General features: G+C 45.9%; 1 protein-coding gene across 1 annotated transcript in view; it reads left to right on the forward strand.

Annotated features, from left to right (window-relative positions):
* The first annotated feature begins 229 nt into the window (after positions 1-229).
* LOC148831358 (coronin-2B) overlaps positions 230-14894 on the forward strand; it is a 51887-nt gene continuing 37222 nt past the window's right edge. Inside the window, exon 1 of the mRNA XM_088920280.1 lies at positions 230-481. Coding sequence (XP_088776406.1) covers positions 467-481 — 15 coding nt within the window. The 5' untranslated portion in view covers positions 230-466. The remainder of the gene's footprint in view (positions 482-14894) is intronic.

The following is a 14894-nucleotide window of genomic DNA, read 5'->3' on the forward strand; positions in this document are numbered from 1 at the left end:
GACTCTCCGGCCGACAGCTTGTCTGCCCGTGCCTCTCGTCCCCTCCATCCTGTCCTGCCCTGGGCTGCATTGTCCCAGCTCTCCGCGTGCACGCTGACATCACCGAGCAGCGCATCAGTAAGCTACATTAAGTCCGCCTTTAATCAGATTGCGAGGAGAGGGGAGGAGGATGAGAGAGGAGCGTGTGTGGAGACTGGAGAGAAGGTGGGGGGTGGAGGAAGGGGGGGGGGGGGCTTCTTCCTGTTGTAGTAAAGCGCGGTCGCTGATTACTTCACTGCCGCAGCAGCAGCAGTGGCAGCGGACGCAAGCGTTTTCCACTTAGTGAGTGAGAGCAGACTGCCCCCCTCCTTCCTCTCTCTCTCTCTCCCCCTGTCGCTATCTCTCGCTCACGGACCTTGCGATCATCCCAGTCATCCCCACGGCGCAGCGTTCGGAGACATCAGCTCTCTCCTCTCCGGGATTCTGCATGACTGTCACAAAGGTAAGCAGCTGGGAATGGAGGAGGCAGGGAGAGAGGGAGGGAGGGGTTTCCTATGAGATATTTACTTATGTGGTTATTGCCCATTCTGCAGATTGTACTGGAGGAGAGGAGTTTGGGGGGATCTGGCAGGTGTGCTCATGGGTCTGAAGAAAATGAACTCGTTTGGTGCCTGTCGCCCTGAGTCAGCTGGCACAGCCGGCTGCTCTCTCTTTGAACTCTGACGGCACCAAGTGCTGCCCCTTTGCACAGCAAACTTTTGCGTGGCTGCAAAGCTGTTATTGATGCGTGTACTGTACAATAACCAGAAATGCTGGCTAATTCTCCTTGCTGGGGGTATACGCAAGGATCTGTTGGCTGGCTCTAGCAGCAAGGTGAAAAGAGGACTTAGCCAGTCACAAAGGACTTCATGCTCTGAGAAAGAGAATCAGTGGCGTCTGATCACGGGCAGAGAGGGGCTGTGGTGAGCAGATAAAGTCACCTGAGTGAATTGGAGCACGGTGACCAGCCTGGGTCAGGCTCCAGCTCACTGGAGAAGCCGCTGCCAGGCTGGAGTCAGCAAGCAGGCCAAATCCTCTCAATTCATTAAAGGAGCAGGGAGATTTGCAGCAAAAACACTGCACAATTAGTATTCTTCTCCCGTGCCGCGTATTAACAAGGGTCTAAGTAAAATAAAACCACTTAGATGGGCACAGGAGAGTAACAAAGATCTGAGCAAGCCATTGTGCAAACAAGCGGGGACTGTATTTATTCTGTTCAAAACCCTGAAGGAACCTTTCAGACAGCACAGGGAAAACAAACTGTCGCTTATGCACCAAGAAAAAAGTCTAGTCACTGGATTAAAGCACTGTATGGTTACTCCATCCCCTTCTTACACCTTATCCCTCAGAACCTGCTGTCTTTCCCATGCATTTTTAAGTCTTGTGTTTGGATTACTGTACAAAGCTGAGGGCTTGTCAATCACAGCAAAGCCTGGCTGTCTGCAGCCCAGCAGGCATGTGGGTGTGAATGTGTGCGTGGGGAGGGGGCTGAGTGAGTGGGTGTGCCTGTTGCAGAGCTGAGCAGGTTGAGACTCTGATACAATATGGAAAGGCAGGTGGAATGAATTGGGACAGCAGGCTGGGGCAATGTGTTCCTAGGCCTGCACACCCAGAGTATAATTAAAGGGGAATATGTTTTTGTGCACAGGCCAGCAAGCCTGGAGAGAAAGAGACACAGGGCCCATTCAGCCCTGCGTAATCTTCTCTATCAATAAGATGTGTTAGTAAAAGCAGAGCCAGCCCTAAATGAAACTGATTCCTTCCTGTGAAAGGGAGTAATAACTCCAAAGAGTTTGTTGGGGGGGTTAAAAGAAGATTAAATGATCTGTGAGCAAATAGTGTGTAGTTGGGCTCTCGCTGTGAGGAATTCTCTTAGAGAAGGCAGAAGAAATCTGATTAAAAATAAAGATACACGATAATATCTCTAGCGAAAACACGCATGCATGATGCCAGGTACTCCACCTGAAAATCGTAAAGAACAGTGAATGAAAAATTCAGTGTGCTGCTATTTTTGACCTCAATATGAAAAGCCTGTGATTATACAGATTTACAGGTTTGTATTACTGTCATGTGAAGCAGGCGAAGAAGGAGAGAGAACCCCATGACAGGAACTGATCAGACACAGAAACCTCATGGGAGAGGTCAAGGTGCAGTGAGGTGGGGGGGGAGATATTTTGAATAAATGTCTGAATCTAAATTACACCCAGGTGTCTAGCTGGAAGAAGAAGTGAGATTTCCCACTGTACCCTCTAACAAACTGTCAGATCAGCACCCCTGAAGTAGACAGGATACATCTGTAGAGTACTCACCTCCATCAGCTACACAGAGAGAAAAAGGAGGCAGTGAGACAGAAGGATTCATTAAAGATTGCAGGAAGGAAAATGAGCGAGTCATGTCAAACAGTAATGTTATTCTTACAGCAGCACTCAGTGGCAGAAAGTGTTCCCACTGACTTGTAATTTACAGCAATTGCCGATACCAGCTGCTCAGTCAGTGATGAGGAAAGCGCCGATCACTCTGTAAAATATACCAATCCCTGCTGCGCCCCACTCTCACAGGAGAAAATCACTACCGTTAAGAAAGAAATCGCTCCAAATGTATCAGCAAAGAATACTGACTGTGATCTGAATGTTTAAACCTTTGTGTTTAAGGCACAGCTCATTCGCCAGGTAGAGAGTGCTACATTTAAGATAAGTGGTAAGACTCTTTGTTTGTCCAGGCATGGAGGAATCAGCCTTACACCTCTGCATAAGTGCACACAGGGCAGCAAGAAAAGATCTAAATGAAGCAGGATGCACAGCGATTTGCAACAATTTGTTAGATACATTACAGCACATAGAAGTGAGCAATAGTGTACTTATACTCACATGATATTTTTTAAACCTTAAATATAAGCAATGGACATGTGCTGCTATCTCTATTTACTAAACCCATCTGTAACATAAATGTCTCGCTTTTAAGAAAACATGCTAGCTGGCAAGAGAAGCAGTAAGCCTGGGTGTTATTGTGACTTCTGTGGTTATGATGTAGGTCAGCCCACCATATTAAAATAATTCACCCCACCCTCAAACGTGAAATTGTCCCATTTTCCTACTGGACTTTTTTTGCTGGTATGAAATAAAATGCATGTGGTATGCGTGTCTCTCTCTTCAGTATTGAGCACCTGCGTCTGGCCCTGTTGATGTGCCATGCTTTTGTACTTGCTGTTTGTCAGCTTCCTAAGAAGTCTGCTTTGTTACAGGATGGACAGGTTTACAGAGTAAATGTCACTCACTTGTATGTGAGTTTCAAAGGAAATATTTGCCCTGTTCGCCCAGTGCTGTCAGATCAATATTTATATATTTACACTGTAGGCTGGCTGGTGAGCTTTTGCAGTAACACGTAACGAGCACATCGTGCTGTTGCAGGAGAGTGCATGCAGAAAGAGCGCTGTCTGCACTCACAAGGTGATTCTAAAGGAAATACAATAGTCCAGGATCTACGCATTTACTGTAGACACCAAACGGGGACGCAGTGCCTGCTGGAAGAGTACAATTAGCACATCTCCATACTCAGCCATGGCAGTTGTGCTCCAGCACACGATAAAATAAAAGTCAAAACATGCCTGAGCCACACAGACAGTGCGGCTTTAAAATCTGTTTACCATGAATTCCTGGCCTGGGAACAGAGACGTATTGTGAGAGGAGGCTGCGCTGCTGTGTGTGACGCTGATTTTAAATTCTCAGTCTGAGAGCGGAGCGGGCCTGGGGCTAGGGCTGGGAGGAACCAGACACCAAGTTTCGCGTGTTCCCGAGCGAGACCCTGGGGCCCACAGGATCTCCATTGTTCTGCGTAACCATGAACCCGCAACCGCTGTCCGGAGCGACAAACCCAGTGGGTGCAAGTGCCCCACTGGTTCTTCCCCTGGGTTAACAGCGCTGTGTTGTGGTTTACCAAGGCAAGAAAACAGCTCAGCTTAGCCCTGGCAGCATGTCACCATTAATCACAGTAAAGGGTACTGTGGTATTACAGTACTTTAGTACTATGGTAATGTAAACCAAACCATCACAACACTTGCAAGCACTACAGTGCCATGTTTTCTTATGGACTACTGTACATCATGGAACACTGTTGACTAGTTCAGTGATTTCCAGACTGAGCTATGATCATTGTTCCCGCTAATTCTAATTGCTGTGATTTGTCACGGCTTACATTAAATCCATGCCTAGGAGCTTTTCCAATCCGACCCAGAGTGTTTAGAAAGACATTTACTAGGACTCAGGTGTCTCGGTCAACAACATCTGGGTGAGTTTAAAGTTACTGACCCTTCTCGCCCAACCACATCTCCATTTTAGTTTCATGACAGTGAAACACCTTGGAAGTGGCAAAAAAGGACTCCTGGGTGTACTTCCTGCTGCAGATCAACTTCTGAAGCTCAAGCAACTTTTGTCCCTCCAAAAAGCTGCAGTGAGAAGCAGCCGTGGCAGCGGAGAAACAAAGTGCCGGTGTGTCCGCACACAGAGAGGCGGCTGGGTGAGGGTGACAGCGCGGCGGATGGAGCTTAGCTGGTGGGCTGGAGGCCAGAGACACAGCTGCAGTGAACCGTGGGGCCGAGGGCTGTGGTCTCTGTGCCTTCCTGCTCGGCTCTCTGGGAGACAGACATCTCTGAGGATCCAGGCCTCAGCTGCTCCTGACACGCAGGCAGAGCCCTCTTGCCCTGGGTTAACAAGGGACTCGCATCACTTAACATCTGAGCCCTGCTGTCCCTGAAGACGGGGCCACCCCTCCCCTCCCCTCCCTCTCCTCCCTCCTTCCTGTATCCTGCGAGCGCACGCACACAGAAACACACACACTCGCGCACATGGACACAGACACAGGGACACACACACACTCACACAAACACACTTACCCACAAACACACACACACACACACACACGCACACTAGAAATGGACACCTTAATGATGTTAGTGTCTACAGATTAAATCTGCCAGATGGGGGCAGTTCAGAACATAAGAATGGTTCAGTCCACCTAGCTCAGTAAGTAAAACACTGCTTGCTTTTGCTCAGTTAGTTAATTTAATCTTAAACATGCAAACCTTTGTGCTTTATTAGTACAACTTATGCAATAGTGAGCACCTTTAAAGACCTGAAGTGACCAATCAGCTATGAAGCGCGGGTACTTTTGGTCACAGAGCACAATTACAGCCACCCTGTCAGAGGGCATTGCAAATTGACAGCGAACGGCAATATAGCAAGCGTTTGTTCCAGTTTGATCAGAGTTAAATCTTGGTGTATTTTATGTGGGACACAGCATTCTGTTGCTATCTGTGTGCCCAGAAAGAAGGCTTTCCCTTCAATCCTGAAAGCAGGGTATTCCTAATATGTGGTTAGAGCTGCAGAACAGCTGCAAGTTTGCCTGTGGAGCTGAGGAGTGTCTGTAATGGGGAGATTGGTGGAGAGTGCCTGAATCAGCAGCAGGTCAGGGCTGCAGCTGTGTCACCGCTGGCAACAGGTACTTTTGTTTCCACGGAGACTATGTTCATTTTGTTATGGACAGGTTTCTGACCATCTGGAGAAAATCATCGAGGGTAGTATTATTTGCAGCTTTGGCTCAGATACTAAGGAATAAAGAAAGCTGGCTGGTGAGAAGAATCCCCAATAGCTTTTAAGTCTAAAGAGACATGAGGTGGTGGCAATACTTACATTGTATTTTACACAGGGATTCGAAAGTGTGAAATGATTACTCTTGCTAAAAATGTCAGACTTGAGGCCTTTCAGCCGTACATATTCATTGTGCCTCCTCAATTACAGATATTTTACTAAAATGCAAAACATATTCAGTGCAGATATAATGGCTCAGTATAAAAGTACAGAATCTGATTCGGTCCTGTTTCCCCTTGCTTGAAGCTGCTCACGATGTAAATCCTGATTGAGTCTGATTGCAGCCACTGGTCAGTAAGCATTAACCTACCTTACGCCACGCAGTCTGAATGATCTGCGTTACAGTCGTCAGGGCTCTTCAATGCCGGGAGCTGAACCTTAGGCACCAATCATCCTAAATACAGAGCAGAGTCCATGCTGAACAAATGAGAGATTGAGTCTTTTTTCCTTTTTTTTGGGGGGGGGGGGGGGAAGGGGGCCGTTAAAAAAAGTTGCACATCATCCGAAAGTGTTCATCCTCCTGTGAAGACATTCAGTTCTGATGAGCTCACTTGTGTGTCTGAAAACTGGCCCATTGTGCAACCCCTCCCAAGGACAGTACAGCCCTGTGGGGTACAGGCAGTGATTATTACTGGAGAAGCTTAAATTGTTCACTATCTTACTGTGTGCAGAACTCTTCATGTTAATTATTTAAGGGGCGATATCTCTACCAAATAGACTATGCCACTATTTTCAGCTTGCTCATCCAAGAGCATAATCAATTTTCCCATTATTTAGATATCAATACAATTCTTTGCAGATAATTCTTTACCTGACTCCTGTCAGGAGATTATTTTACCCCACATAATCATACATTTACATCTTACATTAAAACCCAGGCGCACAATTAGAAAATACAATAGATACTGCAGTGTTCTCATTGTGTTTTGTTGTCCTAGTAACTGTCTTGACAATGGAACTAGTAAAGGTTTATTCCATGCTGAAAAGAGAAGAAAAGAAACACAACGTTTCGACTGTGGAGCCTTCTTCGGGAGTCCAACTTCACACCTGAAGAAGGCTCCACAGCTGAAACGTTGTGTTTCTTTTCTTCTCTTCTCAGCATGGAAGAAATCTTCACTTGTTCCTTTGCACCCTACACGTGCTGATGCAGCTACCTACTTGAACTACTAACGTTTTGACAATGCTGACAAACATGTACTATACACCTGCTTTGAGAAGCAATTCTAGTGCTGTGTTGGCACAAGAAAATTGTTTCAGTTTTTGTTGCGCTTCAAGAGTTAATCACTACTCAAGCTTTGAGCACTAGGAAGCAATTGAATTCTTGCCCAAGCTCTTACGGGGAATTCAGTCAAAGCACAAAGCACAAGTTCAAGTTTCACACATTGCAATTTCTGTGATCCCAGCATTGATCTACTGGGATCACGTTTCCTTGTAAACATTCTGTCTCTCCCTCTCTCTCACACACACATTTGTTCCATGTCAAGGTCTGCAGTGCCTTACCTTTTTAAAATAGCTTAAACACTGAGGAATATACGCACATCCATGCCCCTGTAATAAGAATGAGCACTCTGGGCCACTCACTGCCTGCTGCACAAACAGTGTGGATGTGCCCTCTAACTATCAGGAAGCGTGTCTTCAGCCTATCAAGTTAGAGTTCACTGTGATACTCTAACCCCATCAGCCTCACTGTCCTAAAAATGAAGACCTCTGAAGCAATTCTTACTTTTAGAAGTACTGTGAAGTTAAGTAGTTTGGTAAACCACATGGGATGAGTGAGGACAAAATGGAAAAGAAAACCATGTCGGTTATAAATATCCTTGCAGCTACAGAGGAGGGAATGACACTTTAATTGCTATCCACTACAAAGGGGCACTTTTCTCCCACAGCAGTTCTTATCTTCATTTTGGGGGGCAGAGAGAATATGCCTCTGTTCCTGTGCTCTTGCCTTTCCGAACTCGGCTCTGTCCTGTCACTTCGAGAGCTCTTCCTGTTTACGAGACGCACGCTGTGAATGAGCGCATTGAGTGGAGCTGCCTGTGCATGTGCTCCGCGGCGCTGACCGCGAGCCCCTGGACGTCTCCCGAGGGGCTCCTCCGACATCCCGGGGGAGCCATCCTGCGCCAGACGCTGGGATTAAAAACAAAGGGATGGACGCCAAACCGAATTTGCAGGGATCACAAGTAAAAGCAACCAGTCAGTGTCGGCTGGTGGCGAGCAGAGGGGTGACACTAATTTCTGGCAATTCAATTGACCAGTCAGACTTCGAAAGCCTTCCCGCTGACTTCTGCAGTGAGATATAGAGCAAATAAAGAGGGGTAAAATATGATGTATGTATCCCAGGAAACTATTGCAAAGCTAATGAAATTTTGGCATGAACATCATAAAGATGATAAAACATTTACTGTTTAACTATAAACTCTTCCCATGGCAAACTCACACACTTTAATAATAATAATAATAATACTTGCAGTTATATTGTCCCTTTCTGAACACTCCCTTCAACACCACCAATGTGTAGCCCCCAGCTGGATGATGCAACGGCAGCCAAGGTGCACCAACCAAAATGTACCAATGCATCAGCACCACACACCAGCTCTCAGTGGGGAGAAGAGCAGTGCGATGAAGCCAGTTCATAGATGGGGATTACTGGGAGGCCATGATTGATAAAGGCCAGGGAGAAATTGGACCAGGACACTGGAGTAACTGAGAAACACCCTGAGATTTCCAATGACCACAGAGAGCCAGGACCTCGGTTTTAAGTCTCATCCAAAGAGACCTAGCACTTAATTCAAGAGCCCAGCCTCTTGGTGAGTCAGAGGCTCCTGCAGTGCAACACAAACCTATTTCACACACTTGTGTTAACAATAAAGAAGTGCAGCTTTCCAGTCCTGCACTGTTAAAGTAATTTTCTCCACTACTTAAAGGCTCTTTTCTTTAGCAGGGGTGAAGGCTTGAATCTGGGAACATGTGTCATATCTCATACTGGGGATTTATAGATTCGCAATGTCAGGAGTTCACAGGTTGTTGTAGTACAGGAAATATTCCATTAAAGCAACATCAACAATACCCTTCTGGTCACAGAGCGAAAGCAGAATAATGTAACAACCAACTTGCGAAATGGGAAGAGCTAAACCATATGGACGTTATGAAGGTAAAGAAATCCACCAGGGTCCTTTAAGACTTTTTCATTTAAAACATTTGTGGAGTCTGAGACAAAGACCTCAGTCTCGCAGATAGATCAGAGCTGGGGGAGGGTGTTTGGCGGGTGGTTATTGGTGAAAGCAATGCGCCGAAACATTGTGTTCTGTTTGGCGTCACGTCAAGGAGAAGAGAAACATTTGCTGTTTCTCAGTGGCGCGCACACACAAGTGATTACAATCCCTCATGCCACATGTTTAATTCTTCCCAGCTTGGTCTGGGGTTTCATATTCATTAATGACCAGCCAGCAGGGACAAGGAAGAGTGAAGGTTACTGTCCTTCTGCCCCACTGTCGGTACAGCAGGAATGAGCTCTGGGATCATGCTCCACAGACACAGCCCTGGGGCAGAGCGCTGCTGTAACTATAGTTTGGACCTCACAGTGTCCATCATTTTGTGTGCCATCAGATGTTTAACGTATCTTCCCTCAGCACTGAAGCACTGAGAAGGTGGGGGGTGATAAGTTTCACCCTGTTATTTTCTATCAGTGTCCTGAACTGATGGCATACTTAAGAGACGCAACCTTAATGTGGAAGTGCTAGAGTTCCCTCAGGGTTTTGACCCAGGCTACCAGTGTGTGAGGGCCACAGGACCACCAGAAAATGAGCTTTCAGCAGAAATCAGGGCTAGAATCAAAGACGAGCACAGGAAAGCAGGGAAACCACAGGAAACAGCAGGGCACTGCATAGCCAGTGAGCCCAGCAAGGCCCAGTGGATGGGAAATGGCTTTCCTGGCAGATCTGAGTCAGGCTGTGGGTCAATGTCACCATGTGACATGAATGCAGTTCATTCTGCCACCCACACCTCTTTTTATTGAAAGTGCTGAAAATGGGATCACGGCGTGCATGATAGCTTTTTTCATTTTACAGCATAACTATTCCATTTACATGCATCATTTGTTCTGCTTCAGAATCTACAGACTCTGCATGAGAGCTGTTGAGGTTCCCACATTGTGTTCACCCAGATGTGACACACTGTTTATGACTTCTTTACTGTTAAGTTACCTCATCTGCACCTAATCTCAATGCAGGTGCTGTACCCCACATAAGACACATAAGACCCCTCTTATGATTTGCTTGTCCTGTGAATGTTTATCCATATGCATGTTAAACAAAACACTTTGCCTTCACCAAAAACCAGCGCCTCACATTCTACACAAATCAGACAGAAACTCAGCAGCGTGTGGAGTATTGGTTTTCTATAGCACACAGATGTTTTTACGGGACAGTATTTGTAGAAGGGGCATGTTGTCAGAAAGCTGAATATTTCCAGCATTTACGTCAGATGTGACGTGGCAGTCTAAACAAATCTATCTCAAATTCTACAATCTCCCATCTCAAATTAGGACATTTCATCTGTAGGGTATAAATATGTAAACTCCTCAAAGAATATCCAACAGTATAGCAAGGAGCTGCTTTGGACATCCTGTGACTTTTTTACATCTTTGTTTCTTTGTCATGAGAGATCCTATTAACTAATCTGACCAAACATCGGGATTTGGTCGCGATTATTGTAACTGCTGGGACATGGTCAAAGGGAGACATCCTAATTCAGTAAATCTGCTGTCTTAACTCAGATTAGGGTATCCCAGTTCAAATTGTTTTACAACAATATCTTTTAACAAACAAGACTGGGCTGCTTTAATTGGATTATGATTGTCACAAATCCAGCATGAACGCTAATACTACTCATCGTCTGTGAGGCTGAATGGGTCTCAGGGCTGGGACACTGGGTTCAGTTCCAGCCCTGGGGTACTATCTGAGTGGAGTTTATATATTCTCCCCATGTTCACGTGGGTGTCCTCCTAGAGTCCAAACACATGCTAGTAGGTTCTGTGAGTTTAGTGAGTGTCTCTATCCCTGCCCTGAGATTGACTTGCGTCCTGTCCAGGGTGTATCCTGCTTCCTGCCTGTTGCTTGCTCGGATAGGCTCCGGCTCCCCCAGGACCCTGAATTGGAAGAAGCGGTTAGAAAAAAGAATGGATATAAAAATGCAAGTAAGGATTTTTCAAATTCAAGATGTCCCCATTTTCACCGATGAACACCCATTTTATGAATTAGATGTGTCTTCCCGTCTGCTCTGCGTAAGAGCCGGACAGAAATCAACTCATTAGCTTGCAATAATGATTTTTCCAGCAGGTGGGCAATTTGAGATACTGGTGGCTGTGTTGGGCCATGATCCAGTTGGTTGAGGGAGCAACAGCCCGGCTATGAAGACAAGCCGATCACAATCCCACTCTCCAGTGTGAGAAGGGATCCAAGCAGCTGTTGCAAGGACTGGGACAGAGGAGGAGAACGGAAAACCAAGCAAAAGAACCTGGGAAAATTCCCTATATGTATTGTTAGGAAGGGTGTGTGTTTGAAAGGCTTGTCCTTTAAAACTCCATGAAAAACAGGGCTATTGCTTACATTGCATCTGGAAATAAAAGCCCTATAATACTCCTCTCTCCTGGATCACTCCAGGAATATTAAACAGGAATAGTTATTTGCCAGGCAAGTTGCAACATACCGGTATATGAAACTGGCTGTGCTTATCCTGGACTTAAGGGAATTGATTCTGGTCTCCATAAAATTCAAACAATGTTTGCATTGGAATCCCAGTATCTCAGGGCTTTGCAATCCAGGATCTGCTCACAGCGTTCCTGAATAAAACGCCACAGCCCGTCCAGACACCGCCCTGACTTAGTCATTACACTTTTAATTGGGCTCGTAATTAATTCTGCTCGCTCTCTAAGCCACATTGTTCAAACAAACAACAACAGAAAGGAAAACTCACGCCACTTAATTCACCAAGCAGCCTGCATTACCTTCTGAAATCCTCCGTCGAGTCTTGATTAGAAACACATTTTCAAACTGGAATTGCTTCCAAGGGGACAGAAAAACAAACTGCCTGGTAATCCAGTAGGCTGTTTGATGTGAAGAATTCTGATACTTCAGATAAACAATGATATTAAGCAGTTGAGCCGTTCAGCTATTTCGCACTCACTATGTAGCAGTTGTCTTAAATTATTATTATTTTGCTGTGGAAATGAAAACAGCACGGAGATGAGCCAGCTGAGGAGCGTAAGGTTTCACATTCCTGCCTAACATTCCCTGGCCTTTAAACTCCCTCTCTGAAGCTGTCTGCAGTCGTTCTGGGAGCCAGTGCAGGAAGCCTTATGGGTGAACCAGCACAACAACAGGGTGACAGATGACTCCAGAGATCAGCTTTATACTTTGCCTGAAAATAACAGAAAATAAACACATTTGCTTGTGATCTGGCTTTTGCTATTCACTGGGAATGAAAACCAAATGAACTCCGAAGAGCCATGAAGCCCATGAAGAGTGCCGGAGTATGGCGGGGCTGTGAGGCCTTCTGTCCTTCCCCTGTTTGTCTGTTCCCTGCCCCTCTGATCTGTAAGGAGAGAAGAGCTGACCACACCATGCTCTGCGCCCCTATGCGGGCCCAGTCGCTCTTTGTCCCTCTAGTGCAGCTGCAGCTGAAAGGTTCAGCCGAAAACACCACTGGGGAGCAAAAGCAAACAACAAAAAGACAAATTCTGAAACATTTTCTAGACAGGAAGCCACTGCAGGCCAGCTGCCTTTTCAACGTTCCTGCGTGTTTTTTTCAGCACGTTCAGAATTCTTTTAGAATCCTCCAGAGGGGCGGGCTGTCGGGCGCATCCTGTCCCATTTTCCGGGAATTCTCTCCCAGTCAGAATGTGTTCAGAAGGGGAAGGATTCTGCCCCGGAAGTACGGACTCTGGTCCCAGTGGGGAAAGCAGGGATGAGCTGAGAAAGAGGAAGGAAAGCAGCGGATAGGTGAGGACAGAGGCGCCTCCACTACACTGCTGGGATCTGCAAGGATTCAGGAATGGGAGGTTTTGGAACAGGGTGGTCACTGTCAATCCTCAGAACACTGGCTGCACGAGGGCATTAACAGAGGGACTGTCAAAGCTGTGTGCCTCAAACCACACACTGCATTGAATGTTACTAATCTATAAATAAACAAAGAAGGGAGGGAAAAGAAACTGCTCTTCATTGAACCGCGGTTTGGGAAAATTAGATGCATGGAGGTCATTTGGGGTCTTCAGAGAGGCGCTGACCTGGTACAAGGCAAAGAGCTTGGAAAGCTAGTCATGTTAAGGGGGAGTGACTGTCTGATGTAATGGTGTGTGTGTGCCTGTGGGGGGCTTGAAGAGTGGAGCCAGACAGCACAGAATACGTTTGGAAACCCGAAGTCTGTAAACAGCAGCCTATTACAGTCCATTAGAGAGAAGGGCTTCTGCTGGTTCACTGTAGTTTGAAGTTGTTTGGAAAGTGCTGACGACAGTGAGAGAGTGGAGGTGATTTAGAGCACTTCATCAAACAGAAGCCACATCAGCAGCTTCCCGTTAAAACCCTAAAATGACCTGAATTTCCCAGCCTGAGCATCTCTGACACACTTAAACACAAAATAAACTTACACTAACACCAATAATACACTTTTACTGTATATAACGCCACTAAAATCCATTTTCTCAATGTGCTTATTATTCTTCCAGGTACAGAAACATGAAGGTGTAAGCCTTAGTAACACAGGACAGGGGAGGGTCTATAATTATGAGTAAAAACATCTTACTGACTTCACACAGCTCAAGAGGTCCTACCCTGTGCAAGATAAAATGCAGACAGATGACATGGATCAGGACCTAGATAGCTGTTGAACACACACGTGATAAATGTGGACTTTGTGTAAGAAACACTTTCCTGAAGGGAGACATTAGGTGGAAACCCTAATTCTAAACCTCAGCAATGAATGACATCAGAACCATGTGGAAATGCTCTTGCTGTATGTAGAGCAGAAACAGGAATTGCACAAATCTCCCAGCTCAAGCATTGACAGTTCGCTGGTGTAATCAATACCATTGCTTGTAACCCATCACATTAAAGAGCTGTCTAGTAATGGGAGTCATGCATTTCTGAAGGACATCGTTACAACACTGAACATACCCTGCTGTGTTATGAGCTTCCTTAAAAATACTGCACAAGCAGGCACCTGCATTTTGTATGCCACCATACTGTGAATCTCTTCTGAAACAGCACAGAACCCTAAAGTGAACAACAACCTGTGACAATGCTAATGCCTGTTCTGTCAGTTTTCCAGAAAGAATAGAAGGATTCTCCCAGTTTTTTCTTTGGAAAGACTTCACTCTGCTGTAGTGCTGTAAACATCCGTAAGTGTGCTGGTGTAGTGTTCCACCTAGACTGTGGATCACATAGTACTTCCTGGGCTTTGAGCACATGTTTTTGCCCTAAATGTTGGGAACATTCGCGTTGCATCCCAGTAACCATTCTGTCAATGTTTCTGAGCAGCTGGAGGTTGAAAGTCTTTGAGACAAGGAACCCGGATGTTACTGAGAAGCTGGCTTAATGGGACTTGTGCTGTATGTTGAGTCTGTGACTCCCCTGGGCTAGTCAGTGCTTGATGTGCTTTTGACACCTGTTTTCACAGTGTCCCAGATGTGCAGAGGCATATCTGTCATGGCAGTTCAAACCCTTGGCCCTAATAAACTAGAAACTAGAACTGTAGACCAGAAAACCCCCTGAATAACCCATCCAGTAAAAGCCTTGGCTCAGAGTGAAGGTTGTGCCCTACAGCCAGGGGTTTTGCTGGTTCATGTCCTGGCTGTGCCACTAGCTGGCTGTGGGTAACTACTCAGCTCCCAAGGAACCGAGCACAACCAGCCTGGAGCTGCCAGTGTTGGGTGAACTGATGGAGAAAGAAGCATGTGGACTGACAGTTATTGAAGCTGCAGCAGAGCTGGGTGAAATTCAGTTCTCTAAACATGGTGTAAAAAGGGAGAAATAACTGATGAGAATAATTTAGGAAAATAAAGGGTCTTTCTGTTAATCCAGGAGTAAACTGTTGTTCTGTTGCTGGGTCTATTGCTTTTCTGTCAGTGTCTTTTACACTGGGCTAGTGTAGCTTTTCTGAAAGGTTAATATGGACAATCTTAGAGAAGCGATAAAGGGATTAAAAAATCTCAGACTAATTTGAAATTTCAAACATGCTGTT

Source organism: Atractosteus spatula, chromosome 7 (assembly GCF_055471065.1).
Source record: "Atractosteus spatula isolate fAtrSpa1 chromosome 7, fAtrSpa1.hap1, whole genome shotgun sequence".
Classification (NCBI taxonomy): Eukaryota; Metazoa; Chordata; class Actinopteri; order Semionotiformes; family Lepisosteidae; genus Atractosteus; species Atractosteus spatula.